At 47.2% G+C, this 23,134-nt stretch overlaps 1 protein-coding gene across 1 annotated transcript in view; it reads right to left on the bottom strand.

Moving 5' to 3' along the window:
• Positions 1–2,225: 2,225 nt before the first annotated feature.
• LOC119397658 (uncharacterized) overlaps positions 2,226–23,134 on the bottom strand; it is a 48,568-nt gene continuing 27,659 nt past the window's right edge. The window contains exons 6-8 of the mRNA XM_037665085.2: positions 8,458–8,634; positions 2,464–2,555; positions 2,226–2,357 (exon numbers count right to left, since the gene is read on the bottom strand). Coding sequence (XP_037521013.1) covers positions 2,321–2,357; positions 2,464–2,555; positions 8,458–8,634 — 306 coding nt within the window. The 3' untranslated portion in view covers positions 2,226–2,320. The remainder of the gene's footprint in view (positions 2,358–2,463; positions 2,556–8,457; positions 8,635–23,134) is intronic.

The raw sequence follows: 23,134 nt of genomic DNA, 5'->3' as shown, positions 1-23,134 counted from the left end.
ACTAAACGTTTTGGGGTGGCGATACACCCAACGAAGGCTGGTTCAGTTTTTGCACTGTTTCCCCAGCAAGTATGAATAGACCAGCCCAGCTACGCAACACCAGATGCTTGTTCTGCTAGCTGAAGTTCTGTTCACTTTTACATGGGTTGGTGGGGAAATATTGGAGTAGAACGTATTTCGGCTACGCCATGCATGCTACAAAAAAATGTATAACTATAAGCAATTATAGCTGTCCGGATAGTACGAATATTTACGATAATCTGCATATAAATATTCACGCGAAATTCTTTTATTTCTAAACAAACCGAAATATGAAGGTTGTGCTCAGTGTATTTGCTAAAACAAAAAAGTTTATGTACATAATCTCACACGTGTGCGTAATTTCGTTCCAATTGTGACGTCCGAACTAAGGAACCTGTCATTGAGAAAAAAGACGGCCTTCGGTTATACGGTGACCATGAAAATGTCAGTAAAACAACAGAGAAAAATTGGAGGCTACCGTAATCCTTCAATTAAGTGTCTTGACAGTGGCACTCACATGTCGGCGTTCGTGAGCACTGGTGTATTCGCATAGTGTTAACTGTGTTTCGTCGCACTGCCGAAGCGGATCTAGGAAACCACGTGGCAAGGAGCGCGTTGTTGAGGCCTGCTCCTCCAGGTGCCGCAACATTCCCCCGTTGCTCAAGAGAAAAGCGTCTGCTCTTTCAATGAACTAATTCGATTAATTTTCTTTAATCAATACTATTATAATTATTGGGGTTTAACGACCCAAAACCCCGATATGATCATGAGGGACGCCGTAGTGAAGGGCTCCGGAAATTTCGACCACCCGGGGTTCTTTAACGTGCACCTAAGTCTAAGTACACGGGGGTCTAGCATTTTAGCCTCTATCGAAAATGCGGCTGCCGCGGCCGGTATTCAATCTCGCGACCTTCGGGTCTGCAGTAGTCTAGCACCATAACCGCTAGACCATCATGGCGGATTTTCATTAATCATCCTGACAGCTAATTCGCCCTTATCTTCAGTAAACTTGTGCTCCGATATCATATGTATCCAATATAACTCTTTAATTTGAACCAGAACCATCAATTCGTACTAGTTTTATTTTTTAAAACACGTTTTCTGAATATTCGAAAAACCGGAAGTAATTGGTCGACCGGAAGTGCTTGGAGGAGAAACAAGACTGTCACTCGTTGCTAGCGCCACTAGCGAGATCGAAAAGTCAATTCAGAATCCTTGTGCCTGGAGGCACTTCGAAATAATTTTTACCACATCGTATTCTTTAGCGGTGCAACTCAATACAAGTGCACGAGTATTTTTCGCACTTCGCCCCCATCTAATTAACTGCGACCGCCACCAGCGAGATCGAACGCGCGACCTCACGACCAGCGCCATAACGCCCTAGCCACTGGGCTACAGCGGCCGGTAACAATATCGGTAATGGAACAATTAGGGAACAGCAAGTTACCAAGTGCACTGGCGTGTGTGCTTTTGTTTTTTTTTTGTCTCGCGTTTTTTTTTTTAAGAAGTATAAAGCAAAGAACAAATTACTGCGGATTATCGAAGAATGCCATCCTTATTGAATAAGTGGAAAATGTTCCGTAGACGTTATCTTGGCCGTCCGCTCGGTCTGAAATTGGTGCCTCTGCGCACAGCAGCCTTGCCGGCATGCACATTCCTTTGAAGCGGCCTTCCCTTTCATTGTTTTCGCTATCACGAGGCTTAGAGAGTGTCGCAATTCTTTACAGCCGATAGAAACTAATATTCGACAATTTTAGACAATGAATGGTACAACAGAATACGAGGCAAAAAGCAGAGGCCATTTGATTCCTATTCAATACCTTCACTGACTGCACACCCATATTCGGCCGTTATATAACCGTTACAACGTCAACTTCGCGCGATGAAGAGTTCGCTCAACATTCAACGTCTGTCCGTTGAACGTCTGACCTAGAGTCGAAATACGAGCGGAGGAGAGGCAGGTCAACCAGACGAACCTCTGGTTAACTGCCCTGCGTGAAGGAAAGGGGTTGAAAAGAAATGCTACTTAAGCTCTCTATGCACTTTGTAGTCTAGTCTCTGTCTACGTCGCGCTGTTTTTCATTATGGACTATGTAGTCGTTTACCGTTCGTGCAGGAATCCTCCGCGGACTACTCCAGCATCCAACAATTTTTGCCAAAAATATAGATGCACAGAGTAAAGTATACAAGCCACACAACAGGGGTAATTCAGCAACATGTTTATAAATATGTGTATAACAAGGTAATGGGAGTACGAGAGGGTGATGGGGCCGGATGCGTCCTTCTTGCGGTGTCTTCGTCATTTCTGATCAGGTGCGGCGTGCGACTTGTGCACCCTGGAAACAGTGGCAAGCAGATAAACATGTAGCGCAGCGACAGGGAAGACACGGCCGAGAATCGGCCACGGATAACGGGGCTGAGAGACCATTTCGCGGACCGTACCTGACAAAGAGTAGCTGAAGCATGCCACTGCACTTCCTAATATAGTCCACGGCGTCCTTAGCGAAGCAGCCGATGAAGTCGCAACCGTTCACCTGCGAAGGGTCAATTTAAAAAGAAAAAAAAAAACGCCCCACAGAGTTGTGCGAACCTTTAACAGTTACAAACCAAAGCAGACTGTCTTTCAGACAAGGAGGCCGCGGCGCCCGACGCGCTACTCGCCTCATTGACCACTTATCTGTACGTTTGCCGTCGTAAGTCAAAGGGCCAAAAGAATGCGTAAGGCACGGTATCCTTGGCATTGAGTGCGCCTACTCTTAAGACCATGCCTAAATGCCAACCGTATACTATATTATTTTTCAGAGAACTCAACAAGTAATCTTCTTGTCCTGCATGAAAAAGCAAACACTATCATTGTTACCAGAAAGCATGGCTCAGCATCATACTAAGGAAACACGAGAAGAAAGATTCTGGCCATTGATATTATCAACAGATCCGCACTGGGTACCATGCAGCACATAACACAGCTGGGGACCATCAAAGTCCAGTGTTATACGCCTGTGCATAGTGTCACCACAGCTGGCATCATCGGTAATACTGACGTTGATATTAGTCTTCCAATAATTATAAGACTACCACCAAAGGTCTTACTATTGTGCGGAAAGGTCGGCTCATGAACACATGCCGTGTCGAGGTTATAATAATACGTGGGGCATTTCGCCTCCATTGAAATGCGACCGCCGCGGCCGGGACCGAACCCACGACTTTCGGGTCAGCAGGCGAGCGAGCACCGTAACTACTGTACCACCACGGCGGCTGATGTGTCAAGGCTATATTTAATCGTGATTCCATTATTGCATATGTTAAAGGGGTCCAGCAACACTTTATTGCCTCACAAATCGACCGCCGTAAAAATGTTTAGAATCCGTCAAGTACGAGCGGAGTTAGAGATTAGTCGCACGCTGTAATTGTTTTCAGCAGAGAGAGATGGCGTGGAGGAAAGAAGTTACGTCGCGCGCGCGTCATTACCATGAACACTTTTTTTTTTATTTCTTCGAACGCGCGGCTTACTTTTAGTGCGATCGTGACCGCGCGCGCGCGTGGGCACGAGGCGGCCTCCCGCGGCGGCCGCAGTAACTATGCAGCCCACGATGCTTAAATCAGCCAATGACCGTGAATTTGGGTATATAGTGCGGTCATTTGGGTATATGGCATCATTTGTGGAAAGAAGATGGAACGATTTCTAGCCGACTTTGAGAATTAATTGTGAGTTCCAGGCCGCGTGCTGCGCTATAATGTTTGGCTCGCGTGTTCTCGTGAGCCTCGACTAGCGATCGGCAGCGTTTTCTGACCATGCTGAAAAAGTGTTGCAGGGTCCCTTTAAGGTACGCCACTTCTAGTAGACAGCTCGGCCATTTATTCAAGAACCTCAACATACCACAACTGCTCAAGATTGGACATTTCAAGGCCATGATTACAGGCTCCGCGGTGGGCGCCTGGTGTGCGGTTAGCCACGTAATGGAGACACGTCGTGCAACCATCTGCAAGTGCTCGCATTACCAAGGTTCTCAGGACACCACTTCCAAATATTTTCAAGTTAGGAACGAGTCCGCTAACTTAAGGGAGTTTATCAGAAAATTTGCTTGGCACCGCTGACGTCACCGCTACTGACCTTCCAGACAGACTATACGGCTGCTGTAGAGGAGACTCTCCAATCTAAATCTCGTCTATAAGCCGGCGTCAAACACATCCCAAACACACTGGAGACAAAAGCCGGAGAGGCCTTTGTCGCAGTGTGCTGTTTCTACTCTGACATGCACTACACCTGCTGAGTAGGCACCGAATGCAGATCAACAAGTCATATAAATGCTGCGGTCATTAATGAAAGTCATCCGTGGACTCCTAAACAGCCAGCTCACAACGCCTGGTCAAAGTGCGATCTATGTACCACACTGAGTGCGCTGCTTAAATCACTTGAGCGGAAGAATGATCCACGAAGAACCATCATTTCATGCCCAGAAAATTCAGAAGTTCCCTCACCCATTGTCAGCACGGAAGATCATGCACTTCTTTCGGACAACTGTTTTGGCGAACGACTACACCCTACAGCGTGTTGTTAGTTCCATTTTTGCGTTTGTGTTGTGAACTCCCTTAAAGTCTTGTACACTTTCCTATACTCCATTTATCCTCTCCTCCCCCGTTATCTACAGCAGAGTAGCATATCGAATATTGCAATCGGGCTAACCTTTCCGTGTTTCCCTTTGTTGCTCTCTCTCTCTCTCTCTCAAAATTTACTGTACTAGTTTCTAAGGTTCTCTAAACGAACTTTTGTCGCCATTTGGAGCTCATATTGGTGAGGACTCTTGTTGTGTCTATGGGCTCGACCGTAACACTGCTATAATGCAAATGCCTACTCATAAACACTTATTTTCAATCACAAAAATGAAGATGAACGCACGAAAGTGCTATCGCCTTGTGCTTCTCCATTAGTGCTGCGCACTGTGTTGCGCTTGTGTTGTGTCCATTTGTTTTTCCTTTTGTCCGCGGTTTCTTGCGCTGTTTGAATGTCCAGCATATACATGTCGCCGTAGCGAAAATGCTCTAGAATAACAATTTTGATCAGCTGGGATTACTTAACGCGCGTCTAAGTCGAATTATACAACGACCTTTTTTTTTCCTTAACATAACCCGCATCGAATGGCGACCACCGTAGCCTGGATTGAACCTCGCGACCTCCGAGACAAGAAACATAATTCCACAATCACTGAGCCTTCATGGTATTCTTTTTTCGTACTGTAAAGCATACAGAATGAAGGAGCAACATGTGAGATATGCAGATGGTGAACAAGGTTTAATGGAACTGAATTGAACGGCGAAATGCACCAAGAAAATGAAACGTAGAAAATTTGATAACATGCAGGCCTTTTTTTTTAGCTCGACAACGTTGCCAGCCACAATACGAATGTGCTTCTCCACTACACCTGACTTTCTTGACCTCGCCCAATTTATCTTCTCGAAACTAGCAGATTGTAAGGGAAGAGCTGAGAGGGTCGACACTGTGCTCTAGCCAGCCATTCAGCACTGAGATAACGGTATACCGGAAGAAAAGTGTAAAGGCAGAAGATGATTACGTCACTCAGTGAATAAAATACACAATGCACACGAATGTGAAGAATGAGACAAAAACTAGAAACACTTTTTAGAGTGGCGCACCAACTTCTCTGTCTCTCAAGAAAGCCCCGACAAACTTCACGGCCGCCAAAATAGCTTTTGCCGTTTCAATCGCCGTTCCACAATTCATTCGAAGTTGTCGAGTACTCATTCTAAAGAGTCCGCGGTGTAGAGTCTTACGAAGAGATAACGACACTTCGTAAGAGTCCATACGGCGAAATCCAGATCGAAGTGGTTACCATTCCGAGCCACGGTGGCTAGACGCACCAGTTCTTGAGTGACCGCACAGAACAAAGCTAGCTTGTGCTCGATGTTTTCCTGCTAAAAGATTAGGATGGCTCGCCCTCAGGCAGCCCGCCAACTTGTTTTCTAAATTTAGGCAAAGCATTTCATCACTTCATCTATCTTGGCATGCTTAATTACCACTACCCGCAGCGGTGGTCTTGTGGTTATGGTGCTTGACTGCTGAACCGATCAGGGGCGTAGCCAGAAATTTTTTTCGGGGGAGGTTCAACCATACTTTATGTGTGTTCGTGCGTGCGTTTGTATGTGTGCATGCCTATATACGCAAGCAAAACTGAAAAATTTCGGGGGGGTTTGAACCCCCCCCCCCAAACCCCCCCCCCCCCCTTGGCTACGCCCCTGGAACCGATTGTCGCGTTATCGAATCACGGCCGCGGCGGCCGCATTTAGATGAAGGCAAAATGCCAGAGGACCATGTGCTTAGATTTAGATGCACGTTAAAGAACCCCAGGTGGTCGAAATTTTAGGAGTCCTCCACTACGGCGTCTCTCATAATCATATCGTTGTTTTCGGACGTAAAACCCCGATCATTGCTGTGAGGCCCCAGATACGGTAACCTTTCCGATGTTTCTCATTTACAAGCTCCTCACTTGACCGTAACTCATGTTGTCAACTGCATAACGTGTGCCAAATGATGTAATTAAGCCCCCTAACTTTTTTTTACCGAACGGACTTTACCGTTAACATTTCACTTTAGAAAAAAAAATAATATCGCACTTAATATAATGTTCGAAGGTCGCTTTCTTAAAATATTCGCATTCGATTCCATAATTTTGCTTTCCGAACAACCCTACTTTTATGGAAAAGGATGTTATCCAACATCAACACTTACATATCGAAAGGTGCAAGAAGTAGGCAAGCGAAACTAAACGCATAATATGCGCTGCTACAGCATGTCCCGTCTCATCAAGCTTGCCAACGCATTAAACGCCCTGTATTCCTCCATCCCCCCCCCCCCCCCTCTAAAAAAGTACACTTCCCAAATGTGGTAAAAATGTATAAAGAGCTATTTTCCAGTACTCCCAAATATGGGGCGGAGCTTCTTTGCTTCCTGGGCACGAAGCAAGCATTCCAGCAACAAATGCATGACGCCGTGATTCGCCTCAGCGCATACTCAAATTCACAATTTACGCTCAGAATTTCGTAGTTCAACGTAACTTGCCCAGTGACTGGCTTCAGTTCTAAAAAAATGCGAAATTAATATTCCGATACTTCTAACTTGCGTTAAATGTACTAAGGATATAACTTGATTAGATTACTGAATTGGCGATTAGCACAAAATACCTAACGCGTTAGCGAATAAAGTCAAGTAAGCGGGGGCACGAAACTTTTCAAGTAAATATCTGCATTGTTTTTATTTTTTCAAGCCGTTACCTTCTCCAGAGTTTTATTGAAGGAATAAAGTGTGATGATAATAATGATGCGGATGACGACGACGACACACGGCGTAATAATAATCTTTTATTTTTTATGCCCCCTTCACAGTCATCACAAATTTTCGTCCGGTATTCAGGAAGCACCAGTACATTAATTGTTTTCGATGCCACGAAACTGTACAGCGCTCTACCATTATTATGAACAATTCAGAGGGGGCCATAAGTTTTCGGCTAGATGCATTACTTTGCTTTACACGCTGAAACTGTAATCTTACGAGGATTGAGACTTCGCGAAAACAATTATAAAAAGGTGCAAATTAGTGAGAATTGTACCGAAGTTTAAAGGCTGCCTAAGACAAGTCGTAACGTCAAAACTCTGGTTTGTTTTCCAACTCTGAGTTTTGCTTCTCGTAAGAATTTCCCAGTCTAAATTGCGAGGCTCCCGAGTTCTTCTATCGTTCTGTGTATCTACAAGCCAGCTGCATATAGCGAAGTAAAATTCGAGTAATTCTTAACGACAATGCAACATGTACTTTTTTTTTTTGATCCAGCAATATATAGGTTATTCGCCCCTCCTCACTAAAGGCATGGGAATCATGATAAGTTAGCGTATTTAATCAAATAAATAAATTGCAATTAAGTATTTTCCGCGCCTGTTATACTTACGAATCTTCAAGCGATCGAGCGACAGTAATCAAATCCAGAAGTTATCAGGCAAGCACTGCAGACTCGTGCTACAGTTGTGCTACAGTTGTGCTACAGTTCCAATGTTACCGCTGGTTTTGTGTCAAGCGAATTCCTATAAATGCTCTCGCGTTACTAAATTTATGAAAAACGTAAAACGCACACGATAAACGAACCAATCGCGCGCCCTTGTTAATTTTGAAGTATATAGTCTGAAATTCACTTGATCACGCGGCAAATGTCAAGCAAGTTCCTTTATCATTAAAATGCCTGGTACGATCACAAACGTTCTCGCCGCACACATAGCTTTGTATAAAGCGACCTTCGCTGTCAGCATCTCCACAATGGGGCGTTTAGTTACTTTCTTGCCCTTTTCTTTTTCACTTATCTTAGGTGAGGGATGCGTCATCGACAAACAACTTACTCTTCGCGCTTTTTTATCTCGCGGCGCGTGTATGCATACCTGTACGAGGAAGTCGCCGGTGCGGATCCGGCCATCCCTCGAGGCCAGACTCCCCGGGTAGACGGCCTTGACGACTGGCGCATTGGGCGTGTCCCGGGCGTCAGGATCGCAGTCTCGGATGCTGAAGCCCAGCTTGGTGTGCCAGCCGCGGTGCAGCTTCACAGACACGCACTCAATCTGCGCATTCGATCGAGTTACGGACACCTCACTGATCACGCTGCTCACGCCGACATGGTCGTTATTTCAAAGTGAACTGCGGTATTTTACGCTTCAATGCCCCGATCTCGTGATTAAGCACGACGTATGCATGGGGGACTCCGTGCTCGGTTTTACCACCTTGGTCTCTTACCGTGCAGGCCTCTAAATCGAAGCATACGTGAGTGGTTTTTCTTTTTCATTTTGGTACCATCGAGATGAGACTGCTGCCACCGGGGATCGAACCCAAGACCTCGTGCTTAGTAGCCCAGCATCACAAGTCACAATCCGCTTCTTAATCACAGGGGTTACATACAAAACACGTATGCGCGGTTTCCTTTCTCATAGTGCCCCTGCCGGGAACACACGATTCATCAGTTTTTTTTTTTTTTTTTTGCTACAGAACAGGCACTACGCAATAAATTCACCAGAAGTTTCATTAAGGCTCAGTGTTAGAGCTTAAGCGTTAATTGCACCAAGCCATTGCTGCGGGTGACCTTGACGGGGGTGAAAGGCCGACGCTGCCGCGGTCTGTGTGCTCTTGACATCTGGATTGCTGCACACACAGCGGCCGCGCGCGGAGAGCAAACTCATTAAATCCATGCACGCGCAGTTTACGCGAGCTTTTGGCGTGTCTTCCTCCGGCTCGCGTCTTGCATCATAAACAGCGCAGACACGAAAGCTGAAAAGCACGTCTCTCTAGCTCCCTCCCTCTCTCGAGGAAACAGCAGATATACCACGTGTCAGCACTGGCCTTCACGAGACGACAGTGAGGGTCGTGGTTCACATAGGCGGCTGGGAAACAGAAACAAGAATCACTGTGTTTTGGTTGATCTTTTTTTTCGCATGCGTCTTTCTAGGGAAACATCCGTTCTTTATGGCGCTTGGCGGAGTTCACTACACGGCATCCGTACATGCCATGTTGCCAATGCTACGGAGATACAGCATGTTCGTGCCGGTCGTTTGCATGCAAGGATGGTTACGAAAGACCTTGTAATATCCCCGTATTGCAAAACGCTCCGCTGGCACTCCAAGAGGATTGATTCTCTGTTTGGTGCGCCTCTTTAAAAGATAACATTCGCGATATGAATACAAGACTTTCGTTCTGAACCTAATACGCCATTAAAACAAAAAAAAACGTAAAACTCAAGCTTTTCATGAATAAATATCCGAAGGGGTGACGCGTAGATATGCGCGGCTTACGAAAAGGTGCACAGATCAATGGCAACAACGGGTACAACACAGAGCGACGTGTTCTACTACGAGCGTCTGTTTTGTCCCTGTTGCTACGGTTGCACTGTGCACCCTCGCAGCTGTCTCACCGACTAGCCAAAGCAACCACTTCGCTAACGAAATTCCTCGCGTAGGCACGTTGCCACAGTTCGTGAGATTCAACTTGCAGAATAGGCGGTAATGAGTTCTGGTGACGTGATAAATAGGCCGTATACAGTTGCTAAGCAACAACGCCATGAGAAGAAATATGTAAAAATGTCGACTGATTATGACGCTAACGTACATCGTTGTCAACATTTATTTTTTCCTTAAGTACCCCTTTCACGGTAATACATAGAAAGAGGTGGGAGGGGGGGGGGGTGCAAAGGCATCAATAATACTACGGTCGTTATTAACGACCGTAGTCTTATGAGTACTATGGTCATTATTATACAATGGTAAAAAAAGAACAACATCACAGTTTCGCCGCAAGGGCGAAGCATTGAATGCGATAGCAGCGAATTCTAATGTTATACGAAATAAGGCTAGCAGCTAACCCTTCTGGATGCGATCTCGTGTAACTCTACAATTTATGCATGGCTTTAACTGACTTAACGTCGTAAAGGCTTATGTAACGCGGAGCTGAGAGGAGGCATCAGCGATGAAATGCAAACTTATGGTTTAGCACTGAAGGAACCCCCTCTCCGCTTGACCACCTGCATGTCTCGAACATCCAACTCGCCTCGGTGACTCGGACGCCCGTTCTCCTGCCCCCCCCCCCACCCCCTCACTGTTTTTTTTTCACTCATACCTTTCTTTTTCTTCTTTTACCATACTCTTTTCACTCTCACTGTCCCTTTAATCCCCAATCCCCCGTGAGTGTATCGGTTGAGGTGTCCTCACTTGAGAGACAGTTATCGTGCACTCCACACCCAATTTCCATTTTCATTTCCTTCTTCCTTTTAAGAATCACCTCCCCCCCCCCAACTCGCCTCCCTCACCCAATCGCCTCCGCTATATTATGCTACTCTCTCCCTCCTCCTCTCCCTCTTCCTCGCCCTCGCTCCCCTCCCACCCCTTGCTATACTATACCATACACGGCTATGCTATGATTTACCCTCTCCCTTCCTGCTTCCTATCCTCCTCGCCCTCGCTCCCCTCCCACCCCTTGCTATACTATACCATACACGGCTATGCTATGATTTACCCTCTCCCTTCCTGCTTCCTATCCTCCTCACCCTGACTTCCCTTTCCCACCACCTTGTTATACTATACTATACATCGCTATGCTATGCTTTACTCTCTTCCCTCCTCCTCACACTCCTTCGCTAGGCTGCGGACGATACTCCGCCCATTTCAGCTAGGCTTTAACAGCTCCGCTGTAAAACGCTCGGTGTAAGGGAATACGGCCGCTCGAGTGAGAGAAGCGGTTTTCGTGCAGTCTGTTGTGCAGCCGGTGTACAGCACGTAGAAGGGTATACGAGCCGTTTGGTGATGTCTGCCGCGATAGCACGCGCTCCAGCGATCGCGACCGCGCCCTTATCCCCCGGCGTACATGTTCATTCGCCCAAGGAAGGACGGGCGGGGTATTTCCTCTCTGCTTGTGGAGCAATCGACGACAGGGATCGCACGCGGGATGATGTTATCCCATGCGCCCTCCGTGCCACGGAGATGGCCGGCTCGTTTCATCTCTGTTTCAGCCGCGTTCGTCGCCAGCGCTCGGCGCGCATTTACTCGCGGGTAAAACATACGACGTGCGGGGCGTTGTTATCTATTTGGACTTTATACGCAACGTGACGGCGACGGCGGCGGCAAAGACCCGTCGAGAGCGTCCATATAATTGCTGTGGCAATAAAAGAAACGCAGTATACATGTCTGAAGTAGAAAAGTGAGCACACTAGCTACTTGAAAAGGCGTACAGTGGATAGCTTCAGATTCATTTTGAACATCTACTGCGTTCTGTATATGGAGCTGCGTATGAGTGGTACGCGAGTGTTTTTCACATTATACGCCCAGGGAATCGACCATAAAACATCATTCTGAGCAGTGAAACTGTATATGGTCACCAAACTACCACGCCCATATCGGCCCGCATGCAGGTCATGCTTACTTCACTGACAGCGTTGATTCGTTCACAAACCATGTCATACACTTCAATTGTTTAGGAGAAAAACATTACACTGGCAGTCTCCACCGCCTTAAAAATTATAGCGTACTTATATTGCCGGAATTGCCACGATGCCGTAAGTGTGCTCGTTTTCCTTTTCTTCACAAATCTACAATCATCTCTCGTTCACGCGTGCCTCCTGAAACCCGCCTTTACGCTTCCACATTTCACGATCATCCGAGCACTTTTGAACGTAAAGCAACCGTTTCAGAAAATTCACACCCGAGCATCGTAAAAATGGAAGGTGACTTGGATGTGTCTGCCGGTCCGCACCACCATTTACACTTCACGGTGTCACAAAATTACATCTAATATTGCGTAATATGATCATTATCTAATCTTAATAGCAGCCTTTTTTACCCGAATTAGTGTAGTTTTATAATCGCAAGCAGCTAGTGTTTATAATTTCGGCGTTTTGCGCACTACAAAGTACACTACATGGAATTTTGAAATCCTGTGTAGTGTACTTTAACAACGCACATCGCGTTTATACTGCTGTGCGTAAAACGTGTATCGTCTTGTGTCGCGCTTGTCTTGCGTTTTATGTTGACGTGATACGTGAACCAGCTTACGTGGAGCAATTCCTCTTAATCATATATTCTTGAACTGACACATACGCGAGATTGAAAAACAGCTGTACACATGACAGAGAGGTGCGTTACCCTGAATCGGTGAATGCTAAAAGAATAGCGTTCACGTGGTAATCGCGGCTCCATTTAGTGCGCACCACCACGGATACATGTCCTCAAGATGTGTCAGCCGGTGTGTCGGCTGCAAGAATTTTATAAAAGAAATAGAGCCCAGTAATATTTGTACTCCAGTCGTCCACAAGAAGTTTAGCCATGCAAGAGCCTATTTTATCTAGTGAATAAGGCCGCATTCGCCGGAGTTTGCGCGCTGCATTAGATTTCAAGTCGATAATAAAGTTTTTTTTTTTTCTCTACGCTAACATACGCCGTAAATAATGATTTGACACAAAGGCTCATTACCAACAAGATTCGCACTGCATGTTGAGATTTCAAACCCACGGAAAGCAAAAGGAATGTCCATGTTACACTTTGTTGGCCCGCCTTTCTCTCTCTCTATTTCAAATAAGCTGTGATTGGCTCGAGTTTACAGAGACATTAGCCAATCCAAAAATTCTTTTTATAGTATGCTCGCTAAAAACTTTCCGAAGTCGATGTCACTCCGAGCTAATCACAATGCCGAAAGCCAGAAGTAAACATCCATCAGAAATGTGCTTTGTTGCAAACAGCCTGGAAACTAAAAGTAACAAAACAGAATACTGGGCGAGTTGGTATGCATTCATCGTTACTGAGCGCGCACTGACGACGGAGACAAAAAGAGAAGAACACGACACAGGCGCTTGTGTCGTGTTCTTCTATGTCTCCGTCGTCAGTGCGCGCTCTCCAGTAACGAGGAAAAGTAAACTTCGGTCGGTAAACTTCCCCGTTCTATACGGTAAGGACCCGGACGCTGTGAACGAGCATGACACTATCTTCATTAAGCCACACTGCGTAAAGAAAGAAAGAAAGAAAGAAAGAAAGAAAGAAAGAAAGAAAGAAAGAAAGAAAGAAAGAAAGAAAGAAAGAAAGAAAGAAAGAAAGAAAGAAAGAAAGAAAGAAAGAAAGAAAGAAAGAAAGAAAGAAAGAAGAAAGAAAATGAAAGCTTTATAAACATTAAAAAACGATGTTTTATAAACATTAAAAAAGGCTACCGTACGGTAGCCGAAACGTCCTTTTTTAACGTTTATAAAACCTTTCATTTGGTCGGCGTTATTTCATTTCGTTTCTTCTTCATGCTCCTTCCCCACCAGACGATGCTTCGTCAAACCATCGATTTCAAGCACTTGTTTGTTGCAAATTTTGCTTCGAGTAGTTTTTTTTTTACTTTTTCATCCAACTGAGTCGTCGCAGCGGCGATGTGGCGATAGCTTCGTGCTGCTGAGCATGAGGTCGCGTATTTGATGACCCGCCACAGTGGCCGCCTTCTCCTGAAGACAGAATGCTAGAACGCCCGCGTAGACTAGATGCTGGTTGGTTGGTCAAACTTTATTAAACTGTGGTCAAAATTGTTACGGAGGCCCTCCACTATATGTATGGAGTTTATCATAACTCGGACGTTTCCAGGCGCTATACCCAACAATTCAAACGCTTTAAACCACGCTGGTAATCGACTGCGCTGTCCTGCTTTACGGCACGACGATTACTGAGACGCAGTAATTAAGCGTGAGGAGGCGTCGAAACACGAAGGCCGTCTACGCAAGCCGAAGGAATTTTAGCTGGAGTACGGTGTCCTTGCTGAGTCAAGACCGTTAATTCTGCAAGCTGAGAAGCGGAGCTGCGCGAGAAGCCGCTGCCGCTATTGTCTTATAAAAACGTGCGGCACGGGATCCATTATGCCGGAATGACTTTGGACGCTGGAGAGGAAAGAAGAGTTGAACAGGGAAAAAAACTGGCTGCCTCGACGAGCGGGGACAGAAGAGAACACTTTCTTTTCTACTTATTCCTCTTTTCTTAATATATTTTCGTTTTCAAAACTTATGTCGATCGTTAGCACATTGTTAGAAAGCTCGAATCGGGTGCACAGTGCTAGCTCTTATTATTTCTACCACGTGCTTGACCTTAGTTACTAGCTTCCGGCTTCAGCTAAGCAATTTCGACACGCACACTGAAGTGATAAATGTAGGCGGCAGAACTTCATTAGTCACCTAACTGAACATCACGTTTTCGTTTTGCATCTAACGTTGAGTCTTCAAGAAAGCGAGAAAGAGCAGCAGACCTCTAAAAAATTGGTCGGAAGCCTGCCTGGCGACTCCCATATATCCAGGAAGCATTGCGATCATCAGGCTATTTGGTAGGTATCCTAAACTTAGGATAGTGCAGGTGGGAAGGCAGACAAACGAAGCATGACGGGTACTGCTGTCCTGTTTACTTTGTTGGTCTCCCGTCACATCAGCGCTACCCGCAACCGGAAAGCGTTGCTCGTGTTTTCCTTTTTTTTTTTCATTCATTCATTCATTCATTCATTCATTCATTCTCTTTATTTTCCAGAATAAAACGAAAACATTACACAGTGCACTAAAAATATTACATTAAAGACAAAGGCCTCAACGCTCCTTCGCGCGCTCGAGTGAGTGAGTGAGTGAGTGAGTGAGTGAGTGAGTGAGTGAGTGAGTGAGTGAGTGAGTGAGTGAGTGAGTGAGTGAGTGAGTGAGTGAGTGAGTGAGTGAGTGAGTGAGTGAGTGAGTGAGTGAGTGAGTGAGTGAGTGAGTGAGTGAGTGAGTGCTTGCTTACGTGTGCGTGACTGCATCCGCAAATCAGGTTATCTCGAAGTATACTGTTCTTACACATCATATATGAACGTCATGGTGCTCCAAATGAACGAAAGAGAAATGGGATCGAGGGGTGCGTTTTTTCTTTACACGAAAGTGTTTTATGCCGGGGTTCACCAAGATTTTCATGACGTATTTCTGTCACGAAAATATGTCAGCAAAATACACACGATTCGATAGCAAAGAAAAAAAAAACTAGAAATAAATTTCCGTAGACGGGAGTTGAACCCACGACTTCGCGATCCGAAAAATAGGGTACGAACGCTCTAACCAGTGCACCACGGTCACGCATGCAGGAGGTTTCGCGAACGCGCCTTTTACCTCGTACACTTTCCTCTCACGTTGCTCTTGGATTCGCAGGGTGGTGTCGCCGTCTGGGAGCGGTAGAATGAGGTAATGCATCGCTTCCACGATTAGCTCCGGCAACGCGCCGTTGCACCGTTGCTACGGCCGCCCCATTCGGCATGTTTCCAAAAGAAGTTTAATTTTGTCAGCGCCTTACACCGCGAGGTGGCGGCTTTAGCCCAAGTCTCGAAACCTCGTTCATAGCATCCATCCATATTAAAAAAATTACACCATCTCCTGCTAAAGGGGACCATGAGGCGATGCGAAGCCGGAGTACTTGCACGGTCGCGTTCTGTTGGCGCTCGTTGGGCATGCTACCGACCTCGGATCGTTATTAACGGTGTTATTAACGTTGTAGACGGAGGTGAAACGGTTAACGAAGGTCTTTATTGAGCAGCGTGTAGTACTTGTGTGAACTTTGCTTTGATGAAGATGGCTTTGTGGTCGCTGAAGTGAACCGTGAGGTTCACTTCAGCGGTGCAGTGGGTGGATTTTGAAATTCGCGCTGCGCTTTACCCGCTCAGAGGAGGAGAGTAGCGCTTGAGCCGCGAGAGCAGAAGCGAGAACGCAGGGGAAGCGCAAGCAAGGGCTTGTAGAGAAGTGGAGAGAGTAACGCGCAACTGTTGGAGAGAGGGAAGGAGGATAGTTGCGCATGCGTACCGCACACGCACCCGAAAGGCCGCCAGAGCTCTGACCACACCGAAGAAGGCACCACAGCCAGGCAAAGCCAGGAAGGGTCAGGCGAGCGCCATGACAACACTCCCCACTACCCCTCCTTCATCCCTGTCAGAAAAGTCGGCCCAGCAGACAACCGCGGCCACCTCGCCGCCACCCTCGTCGCAAAAGCACCCAGAGAGCCCGAAACCCTCTCCTCAAAACCCGCTTATGGAGCCGGCAAGCAGCAGCAACCGGGAGGAACGCTGTACACAGCAGGCATGGGCGTCCGCAAGGGGGGGGCAAGGGGGGGCACCTGCCCCCCCCTGGAATTCGGGATATATATATATGAAAGAGAGGGGGGTACTTTTAGCCTTGTATCGTGGCCAAAGTTTTCCCAAAGCTAGAGCGGGTCGTATGTATCTCTTCTCGTGTGTGTACGGCCCGGCGCCGCGGGCTAACTGTGGTACCATCTGAACTTGGACCATGTGTGTGATGTGTAGAAGCGACAATTCTCTTTTCCCCTTTTCCTTGGTCGCTTGCTCAGGCCGCCTTTTTATCTACCCCACGAAGATAAGACAGGGATAAACCGCCCGCCTCGCCCGCCTCCGGCGGCTCTCTGTCTTTCCTACCGCTGTTCTTTCCCTTCCTCGTTCTTTATATATATATATATATATATATATATATATATATATATATATATATATATATTATATATATATATATAATATATATATATATATATAATATATATGGGGATAATTTTTTGCACTAGCGAAAAGCTGCAAAGCTTGATAACACACTTCGGTCTCGCATATCCGTATGGAACAACTTTCAGGATTGCGAACCAATTTTGCACATTACAGACTGTGACAAATCTAGACGTCAAGTCATGGCAGTGAGACTGCCTGCGATGGCTATTGAAGATAGCGAATAATTCTGAGATACAAGTTTCATGTTTTCTTTTCTCGAACTAAGAGATTTACGCAGTCTGACACAAGAACTTCAGTTCTCACAAAATTGACGGCTACATTTAGCAAGAAATCATTACCGCTACACTTCGTTAAAAGACTGTAACAATATCCCATGGCGTCGCGCCTCTCACCACCCAAGCTCCCAACAATGCTTTTATATCGGTCACTCAGAAAGCTTGTGGGCTTGTACAAGTTGCATGCTGTGCTTTGTTGTGGAGCTCAATTTGCCCTTGTTGTTGGTCCTTATAAGGCGTCAATTATACCTTCACAACAGCGGGCCTTCATGCTCATGCAAATTAAATCACCTTGCCATTTTCGGGAGTCATGTATTTATGTTGCTTACATGTTTAGTTAATGTTGCGGCAATGTCATACGCATCTCAAAATAAAATACTACTGCATGTGGATGTTAGTTTTTTAGGAATGTGTCCAAACCCTGAAAAAAGAATCGTGAAGTAGAGCGTGTACGAATGCGACATGATGAGTACTCGTAGGAAGTGACGACACTGACGAGGACAAACTTTGCAGTACCTACTGTACTCATTGTTCATTTGGTTAGAGCCTAAGTATAGCCGTGGTACAGGGTTTGCCTGGAGCTTCAGCTCAGACTGTACTGGCTATCGAGATTTTGCTCGCGTTAAAAAAAAAGAAAAGCTTGGTTAACAAGCATCAATACAGTTGTTTCACTCACTCACTTAGTTAACAAGCCAGTTGCGACGGTTATTCAAAAATGCCATCAGAAGATCAGCCAATCAAATATCATTAAAGGTGACCACCACCTTAAAGTTTAGGCCCAGTTTAAGGCCCGACCAACAACACAGAGCAAAGCAAAATCAATAGCTTTATTCGTCCCCCTTGAAAGCACAATCAAGCCTTCTTCCTATGGGAGTCTTTTTTGGCCCCCGACACACATCCGTGCAGCCGTGCCCATCCGCGCGATGATTACAGCCTAATGGCAACGCGTCTATGCTTAAACACTTAAACCGTGGCTGATGGTTGTCAACGACGAAAGGAAAAGAGCCGCCACGAATGGGCCGGCGACGCACCCTGCGAAACGGGTGAAAGCAGCCCCCACTTTCACGCTTTGGGTGACACCTCTGGACTGTCGCGTGTCGATAGGTTTTATGGGCACGTGTCGTTTTGCCGTCTTCGAAAGGTGTCATCGTTAAAAAGGGCTGAAGGGCGATCTGTTCTAATCATTTCGACACGTTCAGGCGCCGGGCGCCTCCAAGTCCGGTGGTAGCAGTGCAGGTACACATGTGTTCCAACATTTGTTCAGGGAAGGTTTCTGTTGTTCAGCTCTGTAGAGAGATAGCGGCACGAAAAGAGACACCGTACAGGGCATTGTGTTTTCGCCTTCGTTGCTCACTGTGTCCGGAATACGCTGGTACGCCCGAGCCGGCAACCCTTGTGAGCACGCATCTTGTTGAGTGCACCTCCAGTGTGGGGGGACCTCAACAAGGTAGCAAATTCGGCGAGTCGGAATATATTTATGATGGCCAGCCCTGCGTCTTGTTTGCGCTATCCATCACGGGGAACCTCGCCAGAGCGGCGACAGCGAGTAAACGATTCCAGCCATCTTCCCACTTTGTGGTGCGCGCAATTCCCTGTCTACAAGGGGAGCCGACACGGCCACATGGTTCCGTTTTTTCGACAGTAAGCGCCTGCACCCGTGCGCCTCTCTTTGTGTGGTTCAGTGTGTTTAAGTGCATGGCTGTGCGGAGATGAAACAACCAGGACACTGGACGAGAGAGCAACGAGCGGCAAGCAGTGCATGGCCCGGTCGCTCGACTGTGCGGGTGCGCGAGCGAGATTGAGCTAGACGAATGAATTTGTGAGCGTGTGTATTAGCCTGTAAATAAGATTTCCTTGTAAATATGATGCTTCGTGTTTTTAACGTGAGCATTTGAATAATTATCCTTCCAGTCAATGTGCGTATATTTTCTAGTGGTCAACCACCAGGAACTCGCTTTGCCTCGTCCGATCCCCAATTATGGATATCCGACGCTTCTTCAAGCGTCCACGGATGTCTGACTGAGTGTCACTGAGCTGTCCGGCGGACGATTCTAGTGTTGCGTGTGACGATTTTGCAGAAGTTGACCAGCCTAGTGATGCAGACTTTCACCAACGGACAGTGCCTGAGGTCGTCGCTACCAAGGAAGAGGTTCCACCATCAGTGAGCTACCACGACACAGTAAGCCACGATGATACTTCTCCTTGCTTGGGATTAAATAACAGTGACAACAGCAAGCAAGCAACTAACATTTCTCAAGAACATGATTTGGGAGAGTTTCTAGACAAAGCTAAACTCGCGGGCATCCCAGACAATTTGAAGTTACGCCTTCTGACTAATCCATGGTCGTCAAATGCTATATGACTTTAACAAAGATGTAACACCTGGCAAGAGGACTTTTCGCTACCAATGGCTGGCAGATTACGCCCCTTGGCTTGCGTACTCAGCGACACTGAAAGGCGCCCTTTGTCGTTTCTGCGTCAACTTTCCTCCAAATGTTCATCGGGGTACTCAAGGTAGCTTTATCGGGCGCACTTTCAGTAACTACAAAAAAATGCACGAGGCGTGCAGGGATCATGGGAAATCCCAATGGCACCAGGAAGCAATGGCCGCCTCACAGAACTTTATGGGTGTGATGTCAGGCAAGAAATTACTCGTTGTACAGCAGCTAAACAAAGCCCTGCACGAGCAAGTTGAAAGGAACCGCCAGAAACTATTTCCGATCATTTCCACCATTATATTTTGTGCAACGCATGACTTGCCAGTATGCGGGAAGCAGTCTGACAGTGGAGTTTTCAATGATCTCCTTGACTTTCGGGTAGAAGCTGGAGATACCCGGCTTCAAGAACACTTTGCATCTTCTCCTGGTAATGCAAAGTACACTTCCGCCCGAGTGCAGAACGAGATCATCACAATCTGTGGCGACATCCTGAGGGAGGAAATAGTGGCTGAAGTTAACACAGCATTTGCTTTTTCCGTCCTTGCGGACGAAACTCCAGATATTGTAGGAACAGAGCAGATGTCTATAGGCATTCGCTTCGTTGACAAGAGAGGAACGGATGCCTGCGTTCGAGAGCATTTTATGGGATTTGTAGAGTTGAATCAGCTGAACTCAGCTTGCATCGCCGCCTCAATCTTGAAGTTTTTAAAGGATGCTGGGCTGATTCTTTTGAACCTCGTTGGACAGGGGTACGATGGATGCTCCACAATGGCTGGAAGAGAATCTGGAGTTAACAGAATAATACAGAAAGAGCTTCCAAAGGCATTATTTTTCCACTGCGCAAGCTACAAACTGAATCTCGTGATCAACGATTTGAACGAAGACTCTGAAATTCGCAACACAACAGGGATCATCAAGCAAACCATAAACTGCTTCAGTGAGAGCGTACTTCGAAGGAAATTGGTGCCCAACATTCCGATGCTGTGTGAAACAAGGTAGTCTGCAAAATACAAGTCAATTAGGATCTTCTCTCAACATTACGTGGCCATAGTTGAAGCCCTCGAGGAGCTCGCATCAATGGAATCAACCTCGAATGCTGCAGCTAGGCAACGAGCTCACATCCTCTACTGTGCAACGACAAGCTCATCTTCCATTGTCTGCTTGCACATCGTAGCGAAGTACAGCGCACGACTGGAACCTGTTACGAACGTTCTGCAGAGTGTAACCATGAACTTTCATCCTCTACACGACCACATCACTGAGCTGCAGAATATATTTCGCGACCACCGGACTAACGCTGAACAGCAGTTTTCTGACATCATGAGAACAGCAAGTGAGGCAGCCAATCGCTTAAACATAGTGATATCTGTGCCAAGGCAAGCCTCTCGTCAGACCCACCGACACAGCTACGGGATTTTTCATGTTTCTAGCTTTGCGCCACAATTAACACGTTGAGAGCGGTGCTATGTTTACGCATTTTGCTTATTACGTTTAGTTATTTGTTCATTAACAAAAGTCAAATGTATTTTCCAATCCAATGATTCGTTGTTTCGTTTTTTTTTCGCACGTGCGTAACTCAGACCATAAATAGTGCCTTTTTAGTGCTAACCCACCAATACCCCCCCCCCCCCCCCACCCAGCGGTTGCCCCCCCCCCCCTGAACAAAGTTCTGCGGACGCCCTTGACAGCAGGACAGAAAATTGGCCGCGTATCTGCGTGCTTCGCTGCAAATGTCGCCGAAAGACGATAGATTAGAGCTGCGTGAGATATGGGCGCCATCTGGCAATACGTCGGGAAACACGAGTTTGCGCACATGGCCTCCGAGATGGCGGGCGCGCGGCGAGTTTCGCGCCCGCCATCTCGGAGGCCGTGTTGTGCAGAGAGCACGGAGGAGGTTCTCTCCTTTCTCCGTGGCAGAGGGCTTTCGTCGGTGTGCATAGCGTGGCATTTTCAGCACAGCCCTATTTTCAGCGCAGCTTAAGAAACTAGGGTCTTTAGAATTATTTATCTATGTATTTTCTATTAAAAGGAACACACCACCTAATACTTACCTAGTGATGTTGCGCCTCAGATATGAGTAATGTTTGCTTTTTGATCGACAATGTACACAAGTATGAGCCTAGCCACCAGTTCAAGATGGCTGGGCGTTCGGAAAGGGGTTCAACTTTGGCCGGGTGGCTGAATCGGGTGACAGACAGACCAAAATTTCTGCGTTTAAGTTCCTCAAGGAAGACTATCATCTTTAAAACCCGCTCACACACCCACAGCAGGAGAGTGAGTCAAGCAGCCGCGGGTCCCCCCCGCCTCAGACGTCCCCCCCCCTCCTGGAAGCGCACCGCGCCTCCTTCCTGCTCCCCCGCCGACTCTCCTTCGGACAGCAGACCAGAGGAAACCCGCTTGGCCGGTTCGCCTGAGTGCGGACTAGCCCACCGCGGGACATACCCCCGAGCAAGAGATGCTTCATATCTAAAATAGCTCTGCGACGCTCGCCTAGCTGTTACACCGCGTTCCAGGGAGATACGACGCGCGTCGCGTTTCCCGTCGCATTTCCAGCCCGGCCGTGGTGTGATCTTTCTGTGAACTCTTTAAAGTTGCGCGGGATGGCGACCTTAGCCCAAGCTCAGTAAAGGAGCGCTGCGTCCAATAACCGACGCTCTTCTGGCTGTCACACGACTTTCTCTGCTTACGATCTCCCCGTGCGAATGGAACGGCCTGAGCAACACTAGCAACGGCGAGTTGCCGGAGCCAATCTCGGAGGCCACGAGACTTTCATCATCACACTAACGAGCACCGACTCCGAGTGTTTCGGTAGTCTCAGCGCGGCAGAGGCTTTCGCTTCAATATGTAGAAAACTCTATGGTCGGTGAAATGAGGCGTCCACGGTGATTCGATTCGGTGACAACGCAGTTACGCGATTCACCTTTCGCGTCAGCGTGTGACGCCTCCTCGCCAGCGTATAGGGCCGCTTACAAATGGACCAATGGTGTTTTTCCGCTGCCTGCTGCTTAGAGTGCACTGGCACTGACTCCTAGGGAGCGCACACCTTGCCGTTTGTCTCCTCAAATGACGACGCTTTGAAAGAGTGCACGTTGTTACGATCGGCCCCTGCGCCGACTAGGAAGCGGCGTCCCCTGTTCTTCGAACCGGGCGCCGAAGCGCTGCTTGCCTTGACCATGGTCTAAGCGCTTGAATTGTCCTCCCGAGATGGGACGTGAGGCGCCTTGCAGTCCTGCCCATCCGGGTACGGCGAGACGACCGTAATGGTTTCCTGTCGCCAAATCTACCTTGACGAGACAGCGGCGTCCGCGCGGATGACAACCAGCCCCACTAATTGATAGACGAGG

The sequence above is a fragment of the Rhipicephalus sanguineus genome, chromosome 1 (assembly GCF_013339695.2).
Source record: "Rhipicephalus sanguineus isolate Rsan-2018 chromosome 1, BIME_Rsan_1.4, whole genome shotgun sequence".
NCBI classification, from domain to species: Eukaryota; Metazoa; Arthropoda; class Arachnida; order Ixodida; family Ixodidae; genus Rhipicephalus; species Rhipicephalus sanguineus.
Note: the sequence above shows the minus strand (reverse complement) of the source record. Positions and strands in the feature narration are given on the sequence as shown.